Raw genomic sequence first — 19,914 nt, forward strand, 5'->3', positions numbered from 1 at the left:
TAGTTCGAATTAGGCCCAGGCCCACTGAAAAACTGACAAGGAGAGATTGGGCTGCAGGGTGAAGCCCACATACCACCTAGTGGTACCGCCGTAGAAATGACACCAAGTAGCAACAAAAACTCGAGTTCATTCGTATCAAAAACACCAAAATTCAATCACAAATGACCCCTCAAATCCCTAATTTTAGATACCCAATTACAAGCCTTAGTTCTTCAATATTTAAGCTTAAATTCTATAAATTACATGATTAATTAGGAAGAATGAATGCTCGTTCACCTACCACGATACCATCTAAAGAAATTTAAAAATACGGGAAAGGGTTCAAAATATCTCTAAACTATTGAAAAAGGTTTAAAAATATCTTCATCCATCTATTGGACTAAAAATATCCCTCCAACCACTTTTTTGGTTCACTTATGCCCTTTGACTGTTAGGTCAATACTAAATTAAAATAATAATTATTCTTTTTGTAAAACTTAAAAAAAATATTTTGCAATTTTTTTTTAAAGTAATGCATCAATAATCCACTAATTTAGTAAAGTCTTCTTATTTTTTTCCAATTTTTACAAAAAACAATTCAGTTTTTATGAAAAAAATATTTTTTTCATTTTTTTTAAAGATTTTTTTTTTGTAAAAACAGAAAAAAAAAAGTTTTTTAATACAATATTTTCGTTTTTTAAAAACTGAAAAAAAATATTTTCAACAAAATATTTTCGTTTTTGAAAAATATTTTATTTTCATTTTTTTCAGTTCTTTTAAAGAATTTCGTTTTATTTTTATTTTAAAAACTGAAAAAATGAAAAAATATTTTGTGCAGTTTTTTAAAAAACAAAAATATTTTATTAAATTTTTTTTTCCTGTTTTTACAAAAAAATGTTTTATAAAAACTGAAAAAAATGATAAAAAATATTTTTTTGTAAAAACTGAATTGTTTTTTGTAAAAACTTGAAAAAGGAAGAAGTAGACTTTACTAAATAGTGGACTACCGGTGTATTAGTTTAAAAAAACGAAAATATTTTGTAATTTTTTTTTAAGTTTTACAAAATGAATAATAATTAGTTTTAATTCTGCATTGACCTAACGGTCAAAGGGCATAAGTAAATCAAAAAGGTGGATGGAAGGGTATTTTAGGCCCAATAGGTGGATGAAGGGTATTTTTAAACCTTTTCCAATAGTTTAGGGCCATTTTGAATCCTTTTCCGTTAAAAATAACCAGATTTATAAGTGGTCAGTTTCAAACGTAATCGAAATTTAGCCACTTTTCATGTAAAGATAAATCTGAACGAAAACACTGGTCAAAATCCGAAAAATACTCCAGCATAATATGCTGGAGTTTGGAGCACCGGTGCTTCAGTCTCCAGTATATTATACTAGAGCCAGCAAAGTATAGGTGCACCGAACTCCAGTATATTACGCTGGACCGGTCTCTGTTGCAGCAAAATAGTGGTTATTTTTCATTGACTTGGTAAACGCTAACTATTTTTAAATGACCAGAAAACTGGCTAGACCGTGCTATTTTAACGATACCATGGGGGGCTTCATTTGCTAATCACCACATAATTAAGCCCAAAAAGAGGGGTTAATACATTTGAGATGACGATTCATTTGAATTTCTGCAATGAGGTTTTTTAATACAATATGGTATATATATTCTAAGTAATGGCACTTGCTTCTGTAGAAAATTTTTAAGACTAAAGTGATCCCAAGTAAAAAGTTACAACATTGTAGCACAGACTGATAGTAGTCATAGTGGCTGAGTTAGATTTATTAAGCTGATTATTGAGAAGCATCACATGACAGCAGATTTGGTAATGTAGTTTGATGTATTAATGTTACAAAATTTCCTTAAACAGTATGAATATTGGCAACGTGGCATCTTTATTGGATTCTTTTTTCATATGTTGTAGTTATAGTGGAAGAATGATGATTATAGGCTATAATTATGTATTTTAATCGATTATTACACTCTAATTTACTGCACTTTAGTTGAGTTTGCGCTTTAATCGCTAATGTTTTGCACTAACGATGTGTTTTATACCTTGTAGAAGTGATTAGGAGCTATATAGATGTTATGGAATGAATTCAAGTGATTTGGAGCTTTGAAGTCTGAGTAAAAGCCCAAGGAATTAAGTCGGGATCTTGTCAGGGGTCAACTTTGATAGTTAAGAATAAACGAAGACTCAAGAGGGCATATTGCGCACTGTCTAGTAAAATACACATAACCTTTTGCTCAGAATTCCATTTTAGCTCCACAATATATGGTTGAAAACCTAACTCAAATGGCTACAACTTTCATGTTTTATGTTTTTCCAAATTCTAAACGGAACAGGGCGAAACACGTGAGATTTGAGCCAACACGAACGAAATCGGGAAAAGGGCCAGTTGGGCGCCACAGGCAGTGCCTGGCGCCACCTGCGGCGCCAAAAACAGTATGCACAAATAATGGGGCGTCGTGGAGGGCGCCTGGCACCGGGCTGGGCGCTGGTGACGTGAAATGTGTCCTATTTTGCCCGGGACAAGTTTATTTCGGCCATAGACCTACCCAACTGATATAAAAGCAAGACTAAACCTATTTTTGAGGAGGCAGACGCCACTTTGGAGTAGAGATACACACGGGATCGTGAGGAAGCGAAGAATTCTCAGTTTTCTTCATCTTTTTCTAGTATTTCCAATTGATTCAACACTTATGCAATTGTTTGATTACATCATGAGTGGCTAAACACCCATTGTTCTGGGGTTGTGATTTAGCCATGAATATTGTTGTTTGATATTAGCTTGACCTTGATTATAATTCACTCATATATGGTTGTTTCTTTAATTCTGTGTTGAATTGCTTAATTGTCTGGCCAGCAGTTAGGTTCTATTTACTATCTATGCTATGCTTGGGAAAGCCGTGTTTAGATTACAGAAGAATTGAAGAGAGCATGAGCCTTAATCCTTAGGGGGAGCGGATTTGTGGTTAGGATAGGAATATACCTAGTCACCATGCTTAATTAAATATCTGATCTTAATGCGTTCTTAATAGATTGATTTCATAGGATATAGGCGTTAATCTATTGAGAATAGGTGAATAGTACTTCGGGAGAAGGCTATGAGAGCATTTATCGATTAATTAGCAACCATGAGTGAATTATATGAAAGGGAGAGTTAATTAGAATACAATACGATTGGTGAATAGATCACAACTCTGGAATATTTGTCTCTACTGAATACACAACAATCATCTCATTACTTGATAATTTAGTTATTATTTAGAATCATAGTATCATATAATCATATTATTGGACTTTGTTTTTAGCTGGATTGAATAACAATTTTAGCGAATTAGTGAGTAGTTTACACAAGTCTCTGTGGGTTCGACATTCAACATATCATTATATCACTTGTACGACCACGTATACTTGCGTGTGCGTTTGGGAGCAACAAGTTTTTGGCGCAGTTGTCGGGGACTTGAATATTAAGTACTTGCTAGTTTTTGCTTTAATTGTTTATTTAGTCTAGTCTAACTTTACTTGATTGTTGCTCAGATCTCAGGAACTTTGATTGAATGCGTAGGGTCAGAAGCCAGGACCGACTTCAAGGCTTTGATCCTGAACCTGAGAGAACATTTCACAGGAGGTTGAGGGAAGCAAGGGACATGAATAATATTCAGGCACTTGTTCAATTTCCTGTGGACATGGCAGAGGAGCAACTCATGGTTGTTCAGGAGGTGGCAATGCCCAGCATTTCTAATGTCACCTCCAGTATAGTGAAGCCCAGGATCACTGGGCACTTTGAGCTGAAACAGAGCATGATCCAGTTACTTCATGCAAACGGGCAATTTATGGGTCTTCCACACGAGGATCCACAACAGCATATTCTGAACTTCTTGGAGATTAGTGATACTTACATCACTAACGGGGTCACTCCAGATTATGTGAGGTTTACACTTTTTCCATTCTCTCTGTTGGGCGAGGCTAAGCGATGGCTAAAGGCAGAACCAGCTAATTCAATTACAACATGGAATGATTTGGCAAAAAAATTTCTGGCAAGGTTCTTCCCTTCAGGAAAAACTGCAAAGATCAGAAGTGAGATAGTTGCCTTCAAACAGAAAGCGGGAGAATCTTTATACTCAACTTGGGAAAGGTTCAAGGGGCTACTCAGAGACTGTCCTCATCACAATCAGACGAATGAAGTGTTAGCTCACACTTTCATAGAAGGGCTACATTTTGAAACAAAGATCGTGGTAGATGTTGCAACTGGGGGTCAAGTGTTGGAGAAAAGCTTTGACGAGATATATGCATTATTGAATAAATTCTCCAAGAGCAATCCGGATTGGCAAGGAGATATGGGCAGACACACAGTGCAAAAGTCTGCAGGGGTTCTTGAGTTAGATGTCGTCTCAGCATTATCAGCGCAGATCTCTACGCTGACCAACCAAGTCAATCAGATGACTATGATCATTAACAAGCAACAAGCCCAATCAGTGAAACAAGTTCAAATATTTTCTGAAGTATGTGGAGAGGGTCACGTGAGCAATCTATGCCCATCAAATCCAGAGTCGGTATATTTTGTGGGTAATGCAAATCGAGGCCAAACAAATCAGTATGGGGACACTTACAATCTCAACTGGAGGAACCACCCAAACTTCTCTTGGGGTGGAAACCAGGGTACTCAGAATCAATACAGGCCTCAAGCACCTCAACAGCAATATAGACCACCTCAGGTTGAACAACAAGTGAGTCCTACAAGTCACCTTGAAGAAATATTGAAAAAAGTGATGGTTGAACAACAAGCCCTATCTCAGAAAGTGATGGCTGGACAACAAGCCCTCGCCACAACAGTGAGAAATTTGGAGTTTCAAATGGGACAGCTTGCTAGTGCTCAAAACACTAGGCCAGCTGAAACTCTTCCAAGTGATACTGAGCCCAATCCTAAAGCTCAAGTCAATGCGGTTACCTTGAGAAATGGAAGAGCACTAGAAGAAGTTCCAAATAAAAAGAAGAATACAGATCATCCTGAAGGAGAATTAGCTCCCAAGCCAGTTAAGGGGAATGATAAAGATGATAAAGGACCCAAGCCAGTAAGTGAGACTAGGCTACCACCTCCGTTTTCACAAAGACTGCAGAAGCAAAAAGATGATGCTAAGTACAAGAAATTCCTAGATATTTTGAGCCAAGTGAGTGTGAATCTGCCTTTGGTGGAAATTTTGCAGGAAGTGCCTAAGTATGCAAAGTATCTCAGAGATACTGTGGCAAACAAACGAAGACATGCAGAGTTTGAAACAGTTGAACTTACTGAAAAAGTGTAGTGTCAGAGTTCAGAGTAAACTTCCTCCTAAGTTGAAGGATCCTGAGATTTTCACAATTCCTTTGTCTCTTGGAAAATAAGAAGTTGGTAGAGCCTTGTGTGATTTAGGGGCCAGTATAAATTTGATGCCATCCTCTTTGTTCCAGCAACTCGGATTGGGGGCGCTTAGACCTACTACAATCACTTTACAGCTAGCAGATAGGTCACTAGTCATGCCCGAAGGAATTATTGAGGATGTGTTAGTTCGAGTGGGAAAGTTTATTCTTCCTCTTGATTTTATTGTTCTTGATTACGAGGCAGATGAGGAAGTGCCCATTATTTTGGGGCGACCATTCTTAGCTACTGGTGGAGCAATTATTGATGTGAGAGCAGGGAAGTTAAAAATGAGAGTTGACGATGAGGAGGTCACTTTTAATGTGTACAAGGCACTTAAGCTTCCTAAGCATTATGAGGACTTGTGCATGATTACTGTGGTAGAATCGAAGGGGATAAAGCAAAGTCCTTATGTGAATTATAGTGATCCAGATGGGACAACTGAGTTAAAGGAGGTGGTATTTCCAGCTGAGCGTGTTAAGATGATTGAGAAAAGAGCCAGAGATGAAAGAGGAGACCTTCTGAGAGCGCGCAAGAAGGCTAGAATTCATGGGAGAAAGAAGAGGAGAAAGCGCCCAACCTGAGCAGAGTAGCATAGTCGTGCCACGACTATAAATAAGGCGCTTGTTGGGAGGCAACCCAACCTGTGTATCTTTTATCTATTGATTATTTCTTTTTACTGTGTTTTGTGTTTTTTTTTATTTTTGCAGAGTAGGGGAAAGTCTGAGTACCCAAAGTTGAAGCTGAGGAGCATGTTTGAGCTTAAGTATGGGGTCGTCCCGACCCTTAATATTGAGGATCATGTCTGAGCTAGGCCTGAGAGGGTCTCAGGGAGTATTTCTCACCCTTGTTTTAATATTTCTCTATGATCATGCATCGAGGACTATGCATAATATAAGTGTGGGGTGGGAAAACTACTTTCTGGAGTATAATTGTTTTTCTTTTATAACTCGTAGTAGACATAGTCTATGTTAAAAAAATGTTGAAAAAGCTCATACTTTTCCCGACGATGGATCTTTTGGACAATTTTCTTGAGGGGTTAAAGTTCGATTTAAAAACACCAAAAAGATTTTTTTTTTTTTGAATAGCTAGGTAGTATTCCTTGATTTTTCTTTGGGCACCGGTTCTTTTCCAAGGATGTAGCTCAAATCGGACACGTTAATTTCTTTTTAGGAGTAGTTTAGGAAGGAACTGAGTCGTTCTGAGATACTCATTGACATGGTTGATGCTGACACATTAGGCTATGACATACATTCTATTTTTCCGTGTATTTGGTTTGATTTGTGAAGCCTAAGTAAAGTAAATAGCCTATTTTGTGACGCCTTTTCTCAGTTGTTTGACTTGTATGCTGCATAGTGCAATGTTGCTTAAATTTCTCAATTAATTGTGCTTGCTTGAATTGAGAGTTGAACAGAACCGTCTTGATTGAGTCATGTGCAACGTGTGTATGAGGATTTGTGATTTTCTATGCTATCCTGTGTAGTCTAGAACTTGCCCCGTGTGTTAATTGAAGCGAAATTGTAAGTTGTGCTATATCTAGGAGATGACGTAGGCCTTTTTCTTGCTTGATCATAGATGTGCTTGTCACATAAAAACAAAATTTTCCGTTGCTAGCCTCTTTGAGCCTATAGACCTTTATTTTGGCACCTACATACAAGTCATACCCCTATTTTGTTCTTAATTTGATATTGATTGAACCTTTACCTCCTAAGGCACTTAGTCGCTAAAAGAAGTAAGGTGAGATATTGAGGAGTAGTTTTCGAGTGGAAACATGAAAGGGCTCGTTGGTGCACTAAAGTGGAAATCAAAAGTCACTAGCCGATGAACTTTAATGTATGGAGTGTGTGAAGAAAAAAAAGAGAGAAAGGAAAAGAAAAATTGCAAGAAAAGAGAAAAAAAAAATATGATAGTTCAAATAATGTAGAAAAATACACACCTCCAATTCTTATTGATTTGTGACAAAATAGAGAAGTGCTTAAGTGAAAAAAGGGCTATGTAGTATATGGCAAGTGATGTGGTTGAGAAGAATATGTGCTTGAAGTGTAAATGTATTGTATTAAAGTGCTTAGGAGGGTGAGTCACTATTTCTAAATATATCCTATTCGTCCCTTAGCCTACATTACAACCTAAAAGTCCTAATTGATCCTAGATTTGGCTAGCTTAAATTAGTGGAGATATACACTACGGGCAAACTTATGGAATGACCACGTGATGCATATGAATTCTTTGTGAGAGTGAACGAATTTTGTTTAATTGTGTGATGTCCTTAAATTATGTTCAAAAGCATATTTGAATGTGTGGACCAATTTATATTCACTCTCGGTTTGTTGGTGAGGGCACATGATCTCATGAATGATTGGTAATGTTGTAAACTTTTTTGTTGGATAAGTGCATAAATTGAGGGTACTTAGTGGTTGCAAGTCGGCTTGTGAGGTTGGGTGGTGACAATTAGGTTATTGGAAATTATTGAATTGAAATATTATACTTGGGCTTGCTTAAACGGGAAGAATGTGAATTTTTGTGTGTTCATACTTGTGTGCCGGTATTGATCATAGTCAAGGGTATAGTGTGTGGTTAAAAGTTAAAGTGCTCCTCTATAATTGATACTTGTACGTAGTTGGGAGGGTTTATTAGATAGTTCCATTACTCGAGGACGAGCAAAGTTTAAGTGTGGGGTGTTGATTATAAGCTATAATTACGTATTTTAGTCGATTATTACACTCTAATTTACTGCACTTTAGTTGAGTTTGCGCTTTAATCGCTAATGTTTTGCACTAACGATGTGTTTTATGCCTTGTAGGAGTGATTCCGATCTATATAGATGTTGTGGAATGAATTCAAGTGATTTGGAGCTTTGAAGTCTGAGAAAAAGCCCAAGGAATTAAGTCGGGATCGTGTCAGGGGTCAACTTTGATAGTTAAGAATAAACGAAGACTCGAGAGGGCATATTGTGCACTGTCTAGTAAAATACACATAACCTTTTTCTCAGAACTCCATTTTGGCTTCACAATATATGGTTGGACACCTAACTCAAAGAGCTACAACTTTCATGTTTTATGTTTTTCCAATTCTAAACGTAATATGGCGAAACGCGCGAGCTTTGAGCCAACACGAACGAAATCGGGAAAAAGGGCCAGTTGGGCGCCACAGGCAGTGCCTGGCGCCACCTGTGGCTCCAAAAACAGTATGCACAAATAATGGGGCACCGTGAAGGGCGCCTGGCGCCGGGCTGGGCGCTGGTGACGTGAAATGTGTCCTATTTTGCCCGGGACAAGTTTATTTCGGCCCTAGACCTACCCAACTGATATAAAAGCAAGACTAAACCTATTTTTGAGGAGGGAGACGCCACTTTGGAGTAGAGATACACACGGGATCATGAGGAAGCGAAGAATTCTCAGTTTTCTTCATCTTTTTCTAGTATTTCCAATTGATTCAACACTTATGCAATTGTTTGATTACATCATGAGTGGCTAAACACCCATTGTTCTGGGGTTGTGATTTAGCCATGAATATTGTTGTTTGATATTAGCTTGACCTTGATTATAATTCACTCATATATGGTTGTTTCTTCAATTCTGTGTTGAATTGCTTAATTATCTGGCCAACAGTTAGGTTCTATTTACTATCTATGCTATGCTTGGGAAAGCCGTGTTTAGATTACAGAAGAATTGAAGAGAGCATGATCTTAATCCTTAGGGGGAGCGGATTTGTGGTTAGGATAGGAATATACCTAGTCACCATGTTTAATTAAATATCGTGATCTTCATGCGTTCTTAATAGATTGATTTCATAGGAATATAGGTGTTAATCTATTGAGAATAGGTGAGTAGTACTTCGGGAGAAGGCTATGAGAGCATTTATCGATTAATTAGCAACCATGAGTGAATTATATGAAAGGGAGAGTTAATTAGAACGCAATACGATTGGTGAATCGATCACAACTCTGGAATATTTGTCTCTACTGAATACACAACAATCATCTCATTACTTGATAATTTAGTTATTATTTAGAATCGTAGTATCATATAATCATATTATTGGACTTTGTTTTTAGCTGGGTTGAATAACAATTTTAGCGAATTAGTGAGTAGTTTACACAAGTCTTTGTGGGTTCGACACTCAAGTTATCATTATATCACTTGTACGACCACGTATACTTGCGTGTGCGTTTGGGAGCAACAAATGACTTGTTGCAATTGCTCAAATTCTGTATGGGAAATGGAAAACTAGTAAAAGATTACAGCTTTGTGCCTGTTTGTATAGGTGCAGCTGAGAACTCTAGCTGCAAGAACATATAGAGTCTGAAAGATGATCAGTTTTTCAGTTAAAAGAGTGGGCAAGAAGACAGCCTATTCACACGCCACGTAAACTTCACTATATCTTTAGTCTTGTGAATGATGGCCTGATGATTTTGTGTTGAAGTTCCTCAAGTGTTTGTCTTGATGATCAGCACCTCTTACTCTTAGGCTTTGTCATTCTTATTATTTGTGATGTAATAAATCATTAGAATTACTCACAAGTATCGGTACATCTGACTATAGCGTCTTAATCCAAAAATTACTATCCAGACAGATAGGCAGTTCCTTTTTTGCATGGTATGATATGTGAGACGACACTAAATATTGGATATTTAAGTTCTGTACTTAGCACAATAAAAGACAGTTATCATTTGGAACTAAATGTTGAGTGCAGCAAGTGCATCTCGAATGGATATTATTCATAATTTTACGGAGATTTCAGTAAGATATGATGCTTGTATATATACCATGCTGACGAGTATGTTAAGTTTTCGCAAACCAGTTGAGCAAATTGCATTAGATGTGGATGTGGTAATATGTGTTGTTCCTTCTGTACTTGTAAATAATGATTCTGGAAATTAGAACGTTAACTTATAAACGTAAATATAAATAAAACAGAAATTAATTCGAGCTCACTGAATTCACAGTGTTTCCTTAAGGAATTTAATCCCCTCCTAGTACCCAAGGTTATAGATTATTTCCTCCCAGGATAGAACGAATTACACACTGGTGTAGCGGTACTTCAAACCCCAGTGTTTCAGCGAACACAAAGTTCGGCAGCAAATCACACTTATGGATGCTTTGTTTGTAGTTAAAAACAATGCAGAATAAGGAGGACAAATCAGAAGTCGAATGGAAATTCTGAGAGGAAGGAATGCAAAGTATAGCCAATGTTGAATTCTTACTGAAGAGAATATCAGATTGCAATTCGTTTTTTCAGTGCATACGCAGTGTATACAGAGTGTATATCCAGTATATGCAGAGTGTATATCCAGTATATGCAGATTGTATATCCAGTGTATACAGACTGTATATCAAGTGTATACAGAGTGTTTCAAGTGTTTTTTCCGATGTGTTCTTCTTTCTCTCCAACTTATGCTCTATTTATAGCAGTTATTTGAGAGAAATCCGCCCCTTCCATGGTGCAACAAGCACTAGATCATGGAGAAAGCACTTACATGGTGGTATATACACTTGCTTGGTGGGAGGAACACTTGCACCATTGTGGGAGGTGCACTAGGCTGCATTGTTGCTTAGTGTTGCAACACAATACACGGATTGGAAAACATCCGTTACAAACACGGATTATATCACGTTAATATTCACTATTAACAAATAAATTTGGTCCAAAAAATTAATCAATCGATCGATCATTTGACCAAATCCGAATCCAAATCCCATTTCCCATTCACTCTAATTTTAAGACTATTTCATCTTAAACAAAAACTCAACAATCCCCCACATGAATGGGGAATGGCTATATCATGGAAGTATGCATGAAAAACTTGTGTGATTTGCAAACAAGAATTAATTGCATCTGGATAAGTAGGTTTCCCTTTGAACTTTCCGTAGTGAACTTATGTCGGATATACTCGGTCAATCGTGTGGTTGTTGGAGGATAGAACTAACAAATGAGATGAAGCTTGCCTTTAGGAGAAGATGGAACTGTTGATGGAGTATATTAGGCGTCAGGCGAAGTAAATGTGGACTCCAACGGCGATAAGGAACATAGATACTAAGGCAAAGTAGAGAACAGTATGGATGAAGATGGAGATTACACTTGTCTGAAAATTGGCAAACTCTATTGACCTGCTGTTTCCTGGAAGTTGGAACAGAAGTCCAGGAGTCAACAGCACAAACAACACCACTGCTATTAACACCGGTCCCCAATCAGCCATGTCTATTTGTCTGTCTACTGTCTGATGAGCAGTGTGGGGAAGTTTCAGTGACTCGCGGAGGAAGTTTCAGCACCACTGCTATTGTCTCTTCTGGATTGCACGGACGATGGCTACTCCAGGTAGGATGAATTTGACAATTACATTTGCATATTTGGTGTCCCTACTAGCTTTGTGCATGATCAAAAGAGAATTAGATGAACAACAAATTAATGTGAAAGAGGCAAAAGCATTACCAAATAGAAAGCAAAGCAGTTGCATCATTCAAGTAGGTTTGCCTTATCCACAGCTTTGATTATTTACTTTCTTATCTGATTTGATCATCAAAGCCTTTTATGAATGTGCATTGTTAGCTCATCTTGAATATGTAAGCCAAAAATAAAGCATTCAACAACCTATTAAGCTTCAGCATTATCTGCCTTTCCACCCACACCACCTGCTTCTTTTCTCTAAAGTCAGATCTCTCTATAACAACATTCCTATATAATAGTCATTCACTATATAAAAGCTAAGTTTAACTCGGAACCCATTATTATGTTATGTTATGTTATATTATATGTACTCTATAACAGCATTTTACTATAGCAGCCAAAAAATATCAGAACAAACGAGACTGTTATAGAGAGGTTTGACTGTTCTACTTTGACGAAAATAAAATGTTTAAAGTAAAGGTAAAAAGAAACCTTAAATTGTTCAATTATTGAAAAACATATACACAAAGTCAGTATTTTCTGTCAACTTCCATAAAGCAAAATCTCCACTACCACACAATACCTCACACTGCCTGCTTTTTCACCCTCAAGTTTAGTACCTCTTCTCCTTCTTCACTAAGCAAAATCGCTACATTTGCCTTAAATCTCTTGCTACTCATTTGCAAACACCAGAACTAAATACTACCAGAGAGAGAACTAAGGCTAACTACTCTGAGAGAGAAAATATTGAGAAGGAGATAGAAAATAGAAATGGTAGTAGATTGGGGACCAGTGGTGGTGGCGGTGGTGATGTTCATCTTATTGTCACCCGGACTCCTATGCCAGCTGCCAGCAAGAACGAGAGTCATCGAGTTTGGGAACATGTACACCAGCGGAATTGCCATCCTAGTTCATGCTATCTTATACTTCTGTATATACACCATCTTGATAGTCGCCGTTGGTGTCCATATACGATCTGGTTGATACCTTTCCTCCATCTACTTCATGTATATTATCCCATAGTTGAAAGTGAAAACAACGGCAGCTACAGACCTTCCTTGTGTTTCATATATCTTTGTACTTTTCATCATTCCTAGAGTACTCTGATAAATGCGCTTGACATTAATGTTTATCGAATTCATGAAAATGAAATGAACAAATCTTCTGGCCACTCTATCAGACATGCTCATACTGGAGTATATTTGAGGTTGTTCATAATGCAGAAGTTCTTTTGATTTCGTCAATACAAGGAATAATTATCGTGTGTATGTTTTTAACATAGAGCTAGTGCATCCGTCTTTTTCCTTGACCCGAATGTCTATTGAAAACGGGCTCTGTATAAGGTAGCGGTAAGGTCTGCGTACACACTATCCTCTCCAGACCCCACTTACGAGATATACTAGTTTTGTTGTTGTTGTTGTGCATCCATCTTTTTCTTGCATAAGCCGGAAACCTTAGCAAAGTCTCGTGGAGAGATTGCCACTGTACTAGTAATCAGATTTTGATAACAAGGGGAAATAGTAGGCAGTTCAGATCCCAATTAAAAGTGGAAAAGGAAGAATTCTTTTATATTAAACAATCAGTAACAGAAACGAAACATAAAATCTTTCTTCTTTCTCAAGAAAATCAAATACAGATCTTCAACAGATGTTATTGCTTCAATGAAAATGGTAAGTAAAGACGCGACACCTTTAGCTTTAGGTTGTGAGTACTCAGCCAGTATAGATATGAACATGAACAGCAAGAACGAGGATAGCATAAAGAGTAAAGAAAATAAGAGTATGAACAGCAATGGCCTTGCCATTGGTCTTCATGCCCCCGACCTCCAGAGATCGGCCATTTCCAGGTATCTGAAACAGAAGCCCCGGCTGCAGCAGTATGAAGAGTACCACCCCAATGACCACTGGTCCCCAGTCCGCCATTCAACCAGCTCGATGAAAAGATGCGCTAACTACCTATTTCCAGTAGGATGAAAATTGGAAAAAACAGTTTCAAGAACTAGTAGTAGCCACAGCTAATCTAATAGTGATAGCTTATGAAGAACGCTGCCAAGAAAGAGTTAGGAATATTCTTCTACTTTAGTTTGAAGGAATACTGTATTAGAATCTAGACAAGCATATTGGTTAGGAGTTTGGAACCAGTTTGAATCAGAGGGAATTTATTAAAGGACAAGCTACCTACAGTTTTCAAGTTAAAAAGTTACGTAGAATAGACAACTGAATATAAAATGCTTTTCATAAAGGAACCACTTTGGCTTTATACTTTTCTTTCTAAAATAATGTTGAACGCTTTTTGCCATGAAAGGTGTTGAGGTTTAACTGTTATAATACGTCAATATTATTTTATCAGAAGATCCACGTGTACATGCCGATCCAAATTTTAGAAATTCTCATTGCTTGCGTATACTTGTTATCTCTAGTTTTAACTCATCTAGAGGTCTTGATAGACTCATCAAACACTGCCTTCAAAGTGCTGTCTGATCAAATTAGTCAGTGGCAAGCACCAACTTGGTGCTTAAGCTATTCAAACTTCTAACTTATAAATATATATAGAAAAAGTGTTATGAAAATATTATTGTGTATGTCCATTTATTACTCCGATGTAGATAATTTTCTTGAAGATTATCCATTTAGTACAACATTGAAGTTTATCTTCAAGCAGCTCAATGAAATAACTTGCAGCAGCTTTTTATTAAACAACTAAGTTGCGAGCAGCTCATGCAGACAGCTTAACAGCTTAAGAAAAACCTCTCAACGGCTTCCTGAAAGCATCGCAGCGGCTTCAATTCTTCTATAAATAGAAGAGATTTCAATTCAGTATCTACATCAGTTTGAAGTTGAATAATATATTAGTCTCTCACTGTACTTGTCTTTGATCATTTACTTTATAATCTTTATTTTATAACAAAAACTTTTTTATCTTGATAAATCTAGGGACCCGCTAATATTCATTTGGCCATCACTATTAGCAGATTTCCGGAAACTTTCAAATTTTGTCGTTTTAAATCCTTAACCAATCCCCTTTTTTCCTCCCTTTTTCCTCTGCTTGGTTGGCTGAAAAGTCATAGTTCGGTCATCACGACCACAAACAGATGAATAGCTATTTCATTTTGCACTGTTTCTATTACAAGAAAAAAAAAGAAGAAGAGGGAAGCACATAGTGAATATTATTATGTCTTAATTCTCATCAGATCATACATCTCACACGAGTAAAAAGAGAGCAATTACGTAAAAACAAGAGCTCTCAAAATAGATTATACATCAGATCACATCATAAGTTGTTATGGAAGCACAAGCCAAAACCAACGTAACGACACAAGACAAATGACAACCACCCATGACACAACCAGAAAAGCATAAAAGGAAATGGCTTACTAGGAACCCATATATAAGTGGACTCCAATGGCTAATAGGAAGATACACATGAGGGCGAAGTAGACAACAGAGTGAACCAGTATGGACACACCACTTGTTTGAAAGTTGCTGAACTCAACGAATCGGTTGCGACCAGGTGCCTGAATTAGCAAACCTGGTGTTAACAGCACGAACAGCACCACCGCTACAAACACCGGACCCCAATCCGACATCTTCCCTCTTCTTCCTCTGTATAAATGTTACCAACCTATACAGCAACACTCTCTTTCTCTGTCTATATGAATTCTTTGCTTCTGTACAGTGCAAAAGAAATGGTACGTAGAGAACAGAATTTATAAAGGGAGATTAATTCAGCAACAAGAGAGTAGAGCGGGAGTGAATCATAAATGGAATGGCTACGAAGAAACAGAAGGCTGCCAAATGAAGCTATTCTGTTTCATACTTTATCGTTTGCTTGTATCACAAACTTTCTCTGATAGCTGAGGTGCTGCTTTATAAGGTTACAAGCACTTTCAAGGTGGATTGCTTATGAAATCAAAATTCTGATTCTCTTGAACCAGGCCAACCATGCCCCCCCCCCCTTCCACACCAACAACCAACAAACACCTATTAAAGATAAAAATATAGTCCACTAATTTTACTGTGTTCTTGATTGAGTTAAAAAAATATTGTTGCCAAAGGAGACAGCTTTCCTCCGACAGAAAATCAACGTAGCTACGACACATTTGAAGATAAACTAGCACTGAACGGTCTCCTATAAACCGTAGCAAGGAGCATGGATCAGAGTATAAGTAACCATGTTCTAAAATGCTGTGTCACTTAACACTTCAATTAAATAAAAACTATAGCCATAAGTTGTATTACAACTGAAGTGCAATACTTTCAATAAAAAAACTCATATGCTAACTCTTCAATCGTCATTATTTTAGTCGTGACCGACCACCAAATTTAGGGCATCAAAAGTTCTAATACCACTTCTCATGTTTCAAAATCTACGAATCATCCAGCTCCACAGGTTAAAGTATCAATAAGAATAAGGGAGAAAAGCAAGATCCAATCAAAAAGTGTGGGAGAAAAGCAACATCTAATAAAAAATTGTAAGAGAAAGGGGTAGAGCGGTGTGTGCAAGTGTTAGAGAGAGAGAGAGAGAGGAGCTGAATAATGTGAATGACATAATGCAACAAGGTAGAGCTCATGAAATTCCATAAAACTCAAAAGCATAACCGAGTCCATTAATCAACTTGCCCCACAACACAGAAGAACTAGTCTTTTACAGGTTGATATATCCAATGGAAGCAATGTCTTTCAACTTCTAGAATATGATATTCTGTAAACTTGTTCAGTTTCAGACAAATCAATCATGAAAACATGACCAAGAGACAATTCAACCCAGCACCCTTCATGCATAATTCAAACGAAATATGTCATTTAACACATAATAACTTCCTTGCGGTGTTGGCATCAAATGAAACATCTGCAGGCCAAGAAAGAAGAAAATAGTCATATTAGAAATTTGAGATGCAAAGAAGTTCAGAAGTCTAATGTTCATGAAGTATGAAGGGATCAAAAACGTGCAGTTGCATAGAATTAAACTTCAAAGCCCAGAACCCATATGAGCCTTTAATGGCCATATCCTCCCACATAACCCCGCCAAATGCAGCATTATCACTATTGAGAAGCAAAAACTTTCACAATGATAAAAAAAGACTGGACATGAAGAAGGAAGGAAGAGAAGAAAATAAACAATCAAATATCCTTTGTTTTCTTATCTCCTTAAGTGTGTAGGTGATAAAATGCAAGATAAACGCACATGAGGGTGCTCTAAAATGAGACCAGAAGAAAATAAACAGACTTCTCTCTGAAAAGAGAGTTCAAAAAAACCCTCTGCTACAAGATGGTTCATTCAATAAAATAGAAGTCAGAAAAGAAGAAGAGAGAGCTAACGTCAGATCTGAGTGCACGAGAATAACTCCAAAAACCAGCCAAATCACGTCTGCCAATTATAGCCACTGAAGGTATTCAACAAAGAAAGAATGCTAATAGTTGAAGGTAGTCTAAAACTTTAATTTCTCCCTACCATCTATCAAATTAAAGATGATAAAACAAAACCGTGCCCATAACATCACATCTGCTCAGGCTCCTTAAAAAACCCAGTAGGTTGACAGTCAGCAAAGCTACAAAACCCACCTCACTCCGCACCAGACTTAGGAAGGCAAGTGCAACTAACCCATTTGACTAGCGAATTAAGGTAATACTTCCAAAGCTCTGCCAAACCACTCTTTACCCTCGCTTTCTTTTTTTCTCTCCACGCGTGTATAACTGTTGTATAAATGAGGTATAACACCACATGACCTCAACAAGTTTCACCTACAACGGTCATAATGCCCATAAGCTTCCCAAGGGCGAAATCTATATGGGCTTGAATGTTCTAACACACTAGTCTCACCAATCCCAGAGGTATCTAGATACTCGTGAAGCTGATGCATGATGCTATGGGGTGCTCATTCCTAAATATAACATGTACAAGAGACTCTTGATCAGTTTTATAACTAACTTCAAGTAAAATACATGTTTAGAAGATGAGGTAGCAGGCATCCCGTGAAATTAATCGAGGTGCTCGCAAGCTGACCTGGACACCAAGGTTATCAAAAATGCATGTTTAAAAGATTGTGTTTGAGCATTCTTTCATCTGGCATAATGGAACTTATATTTTTTTTTTTTCCTAATAGACTCTGGGTTGCTCAAAGAGGCTGTAAACTTAAACCAAAACAAAAAAGTGCAAAAGAAAGATGATCGAGGTATTCACAATGTCGAGAGCCAAGATTTTGTAGTTTTTCTCTTTCTCTTGCAGGAATATATTAGCAATTCTTTCAAGTTGCATCGTTCCAACTGTTTGTTCAGATTTTGATGCCCCAGCCCCCAGGCTCCAACGAGCAAAATCAAATCTTGTGGAGTCATATAACTAAATTACCTTTTCAAAGAGACACGTTTAGCAGCCTAGTTGAAGAAAGTGACAAAGAAAACTATAGGGAGAAAGAGCATTAAATGTATGGATTAGATTTGTGTGCCGATACAGCATAACTCACGTGTAATTGCGTATCTAACAAGCTATCTTGTTGACTGTTGTCTCCTTCTAGTAAGCAACTTGTACACTTCAAAACAAAATGGTCCGAAAGATAAGAGATGATTGGTGACATCTCGGGCATTTCTAATCAAAATACAAACAAAATCTACGCCTGATTTCTATAATATCATTGGTTAACATCCCAAATGAATGAATAATACAAACCAAGAGCCAAAGGACAAACCTTGAGTGCACGAGATGATATAGGTGAATATCTAAGTAGGTTAGTATATCATAATTCCAAAAACAACTAGTGATGTCAAAAGACTATTTTTTAGGCTCCTTAAGCTTTTAATATCACCCTAAAACCATTGTCACCATAGCCATTCTAGCAACTATTTAAAACTATAGAATGATCAAGGCAATATTTCAGGTTATAAAAAATCACTACAGGTATTTGCATCATATGTTCACATTAAGCCACGTTTCTTCTCACTTAGCATCTCAACTGCTAAGCTGAAATGCCTGATCTCATATAGGCTCACCTCTCCTCCATATACAACAACCAAACAGAAATCAAAACAAACTTAAACCAAATCACGTCTGACACACAAAAGCAACTTTTAATCCAAATCACATGGCAGACGATGTAACTGAGTAAACTACTTAAAACATGCCGAAGATAACATCTAATAGAAACGGTAAAACAAGCGCATCACACACGAATTTTTTCTTTAATGATAATGATGTCCAGGCTAGCTTGTGTGCACCTGACTATTGCACATGTGCGGGGTAACTCTACTCACCAATGCTTGGACATATGGAGAGACATAACCTACTGTTTTTAGACTTGGATTTGAACCTAGGACCTCATGGTCCCCTCCCCCTCCCAAGTTCATTCACCACTAGGCCACATCCTTGGATGCAACAACCAACCAAAATAAGAATAGACAAACTTAAACCCAAATGACATTCTGGAACAGAAAAGCAACTTTTGATACAAATCGCACGACAGAAAGTGAACCGAGAAAGCAAACGCATTGCACACTACAGTACAGAAAGTGTAGGAGAAGTGTTTGTCAAAATACCTGACTGAACTTAAGAGGATGCTGTTCGCCGGGGAGTTGGAGATTACCGCTGACAAAGACAAGCATGGCGCCGCCGGGACCAGAGGGCTGGGAATCGACGGTGCTGATATTGTGTTTGCACTGCTGAAAAGGGAGACCGGTCAGCTTGTTGACGATGTTCTGAGAGCCCTGATGCTTCTCCCCTTCGAAGGTTAACATGGAGCCTTCTTGGTAGAGGTTAGAAAGCCCGACCCGATTGGAGTCGAAGGTGGAGTAGTAGTGCTTCACGAATGCCGTCGCCACATCATCTGGATCCATTTGGTTTTCGCGAATTCACACTACGCCTCTACCTTTTCTATTCTCCTCCTTTTTATAAACTCGGGAAAATTCGAATATTACCCTCTGGTGTCGCTGCGATATTACGCTAAAGTGTTTTGGATCGGAAGAGACTATAAGTCGCAATTTTAATACGATTATAAGTCGCATTCTGCCAGCTATGTATAAGTCGCAAACACCTAATGCCAAGTCGTAATATCTATAAGTACCAACCAGCTAATTTGCAATTTATATGTGAGAGATTTATAAGTGGCATTCATGTATACCGATTATAAGTTACATTTTATGGGTTCCATTTAAGGCTGTA

General features: G+C 37.5%; 5 protein-coding genes and 1 non-coding gene across 6 annotated transcripts; 2 read left to right on the top strand and 4 right to left on the bottom strand.

Annotated features, from left to right (window-relative positions):
- Window positions 1-3,547: 3,547 nt before the first annotated feature.
- Window positions 3,548-5,290, top strand: LOC104222275 (uncharacterized). Its single transcript, XM_009773488.1, has one exon. The coding sequence runs from the start codon at window positions 3,548-3,550 to the stop codon at window positions 5,288-5,290; it is 1,743 nt and encodes a 580-aa protein (XP_009771790.1).
- Window positions 4,058-4,162, bottom strand: LOC138878867 (small nucleolar RNA R71). The gene has a single exon (XR_011402639.1). It is a non-coding gene; the product is annotated as a small nucleolar RNA R71 (small nucleolar RNA).
- A 5,999-nt stretch (window positions 5,291-11,289) lies between the features above and the next one.
- On the bottom strand, window positions 11,290-11,726 carry LOC104222267 (uncharacterized). Its single transcript, XM_009773481.2, has one exon. The coding sequence runs from the start codon at window positions 11,576-11,578 to the stop codon at window positions 11,369-11,371; it is 210 nt and encodes a 69-aa protein (XP_009771783.1). The 5' UTR covers window positions 11,579-11,726; the 3' UTR covers window positions 11,290-11,368.
- A 699-nt stretch (window positions 11,727-12,425) lies between these two features.
- LOC104222268 (uncharacterized) lies at window positions 12,426-12,942 on the top strand. Its single transcript, XM_009773482.2, has one exon. It carries the CDS (start codon window positions 12,538-12,540, stop codon window positions 12,748-12,750), a length of 213 nt encoding a protein of 70 aa, XP_009771784.1. The 5' UTR covers window positions 12,426-12,537; the 3' UTR covers window positions 12,751-12,942.
- A 1,981-nt stretch (window positions 12,943-14,923) lies between these two features.
- On the bottom strand, window positions 14,924-15,441 carry LOC104222265 (uncharacterized). Its single transcript, XM_009773478.2, has one exon. The coding sequence runs from the start codon at window positions 15,350-15,352 to the stop codon at window positions 15,140-15,142; it is 213 nt and encodes a 70-aa protein (XP_009771780.1). The 5' UTR covers window positions 15,353-15,441; the 3' UTR covers window positions 14,924-15,139.
- An 875-nt stretch (window positions 15,442-16,316) lies between these two features.
- On the bottom strand, window positions 16,317-19,700 carry LOC104222264 (nuclear transport factor 2A-like). The gene is made up of 2 exons (XM_009773477.2): window positions 19,293-19,700; window positions 16,317-16,614 (listed from the first exon to the last, which is right to left on the bottom strand). Exons 1-2 carry the CDS (start codon window positions 19,587-19,589, stop codon window positions 16,540-16,542), a joined length of 372 nt encoding a protein of 123 aa, XP_009771779.1. The 5' UTR covers window positions 19,590-19,700; the 3' UTR covers window positions 16,317-16,539.
- Between the last annotated feature and the right edge of the window lie 214 nt (window positions 19,701-19,914).

The sequence above is a fragment of the Nicotiana sylvestris genome, chromosome 9 (assembly GCF_000393655.2).
Source record: "Nicotiana sylvestris chromosome 9, ASM39365v2, whole genome shotgun sequence".
NCBI classification, from domain to species: domain Eukaryota; kingdom Viridiplantae; phylum Streptophyta; class Magnoliopsida; order Solanales; family Solanaceae; genus Nicotiana; species Nicotiana sylvestris.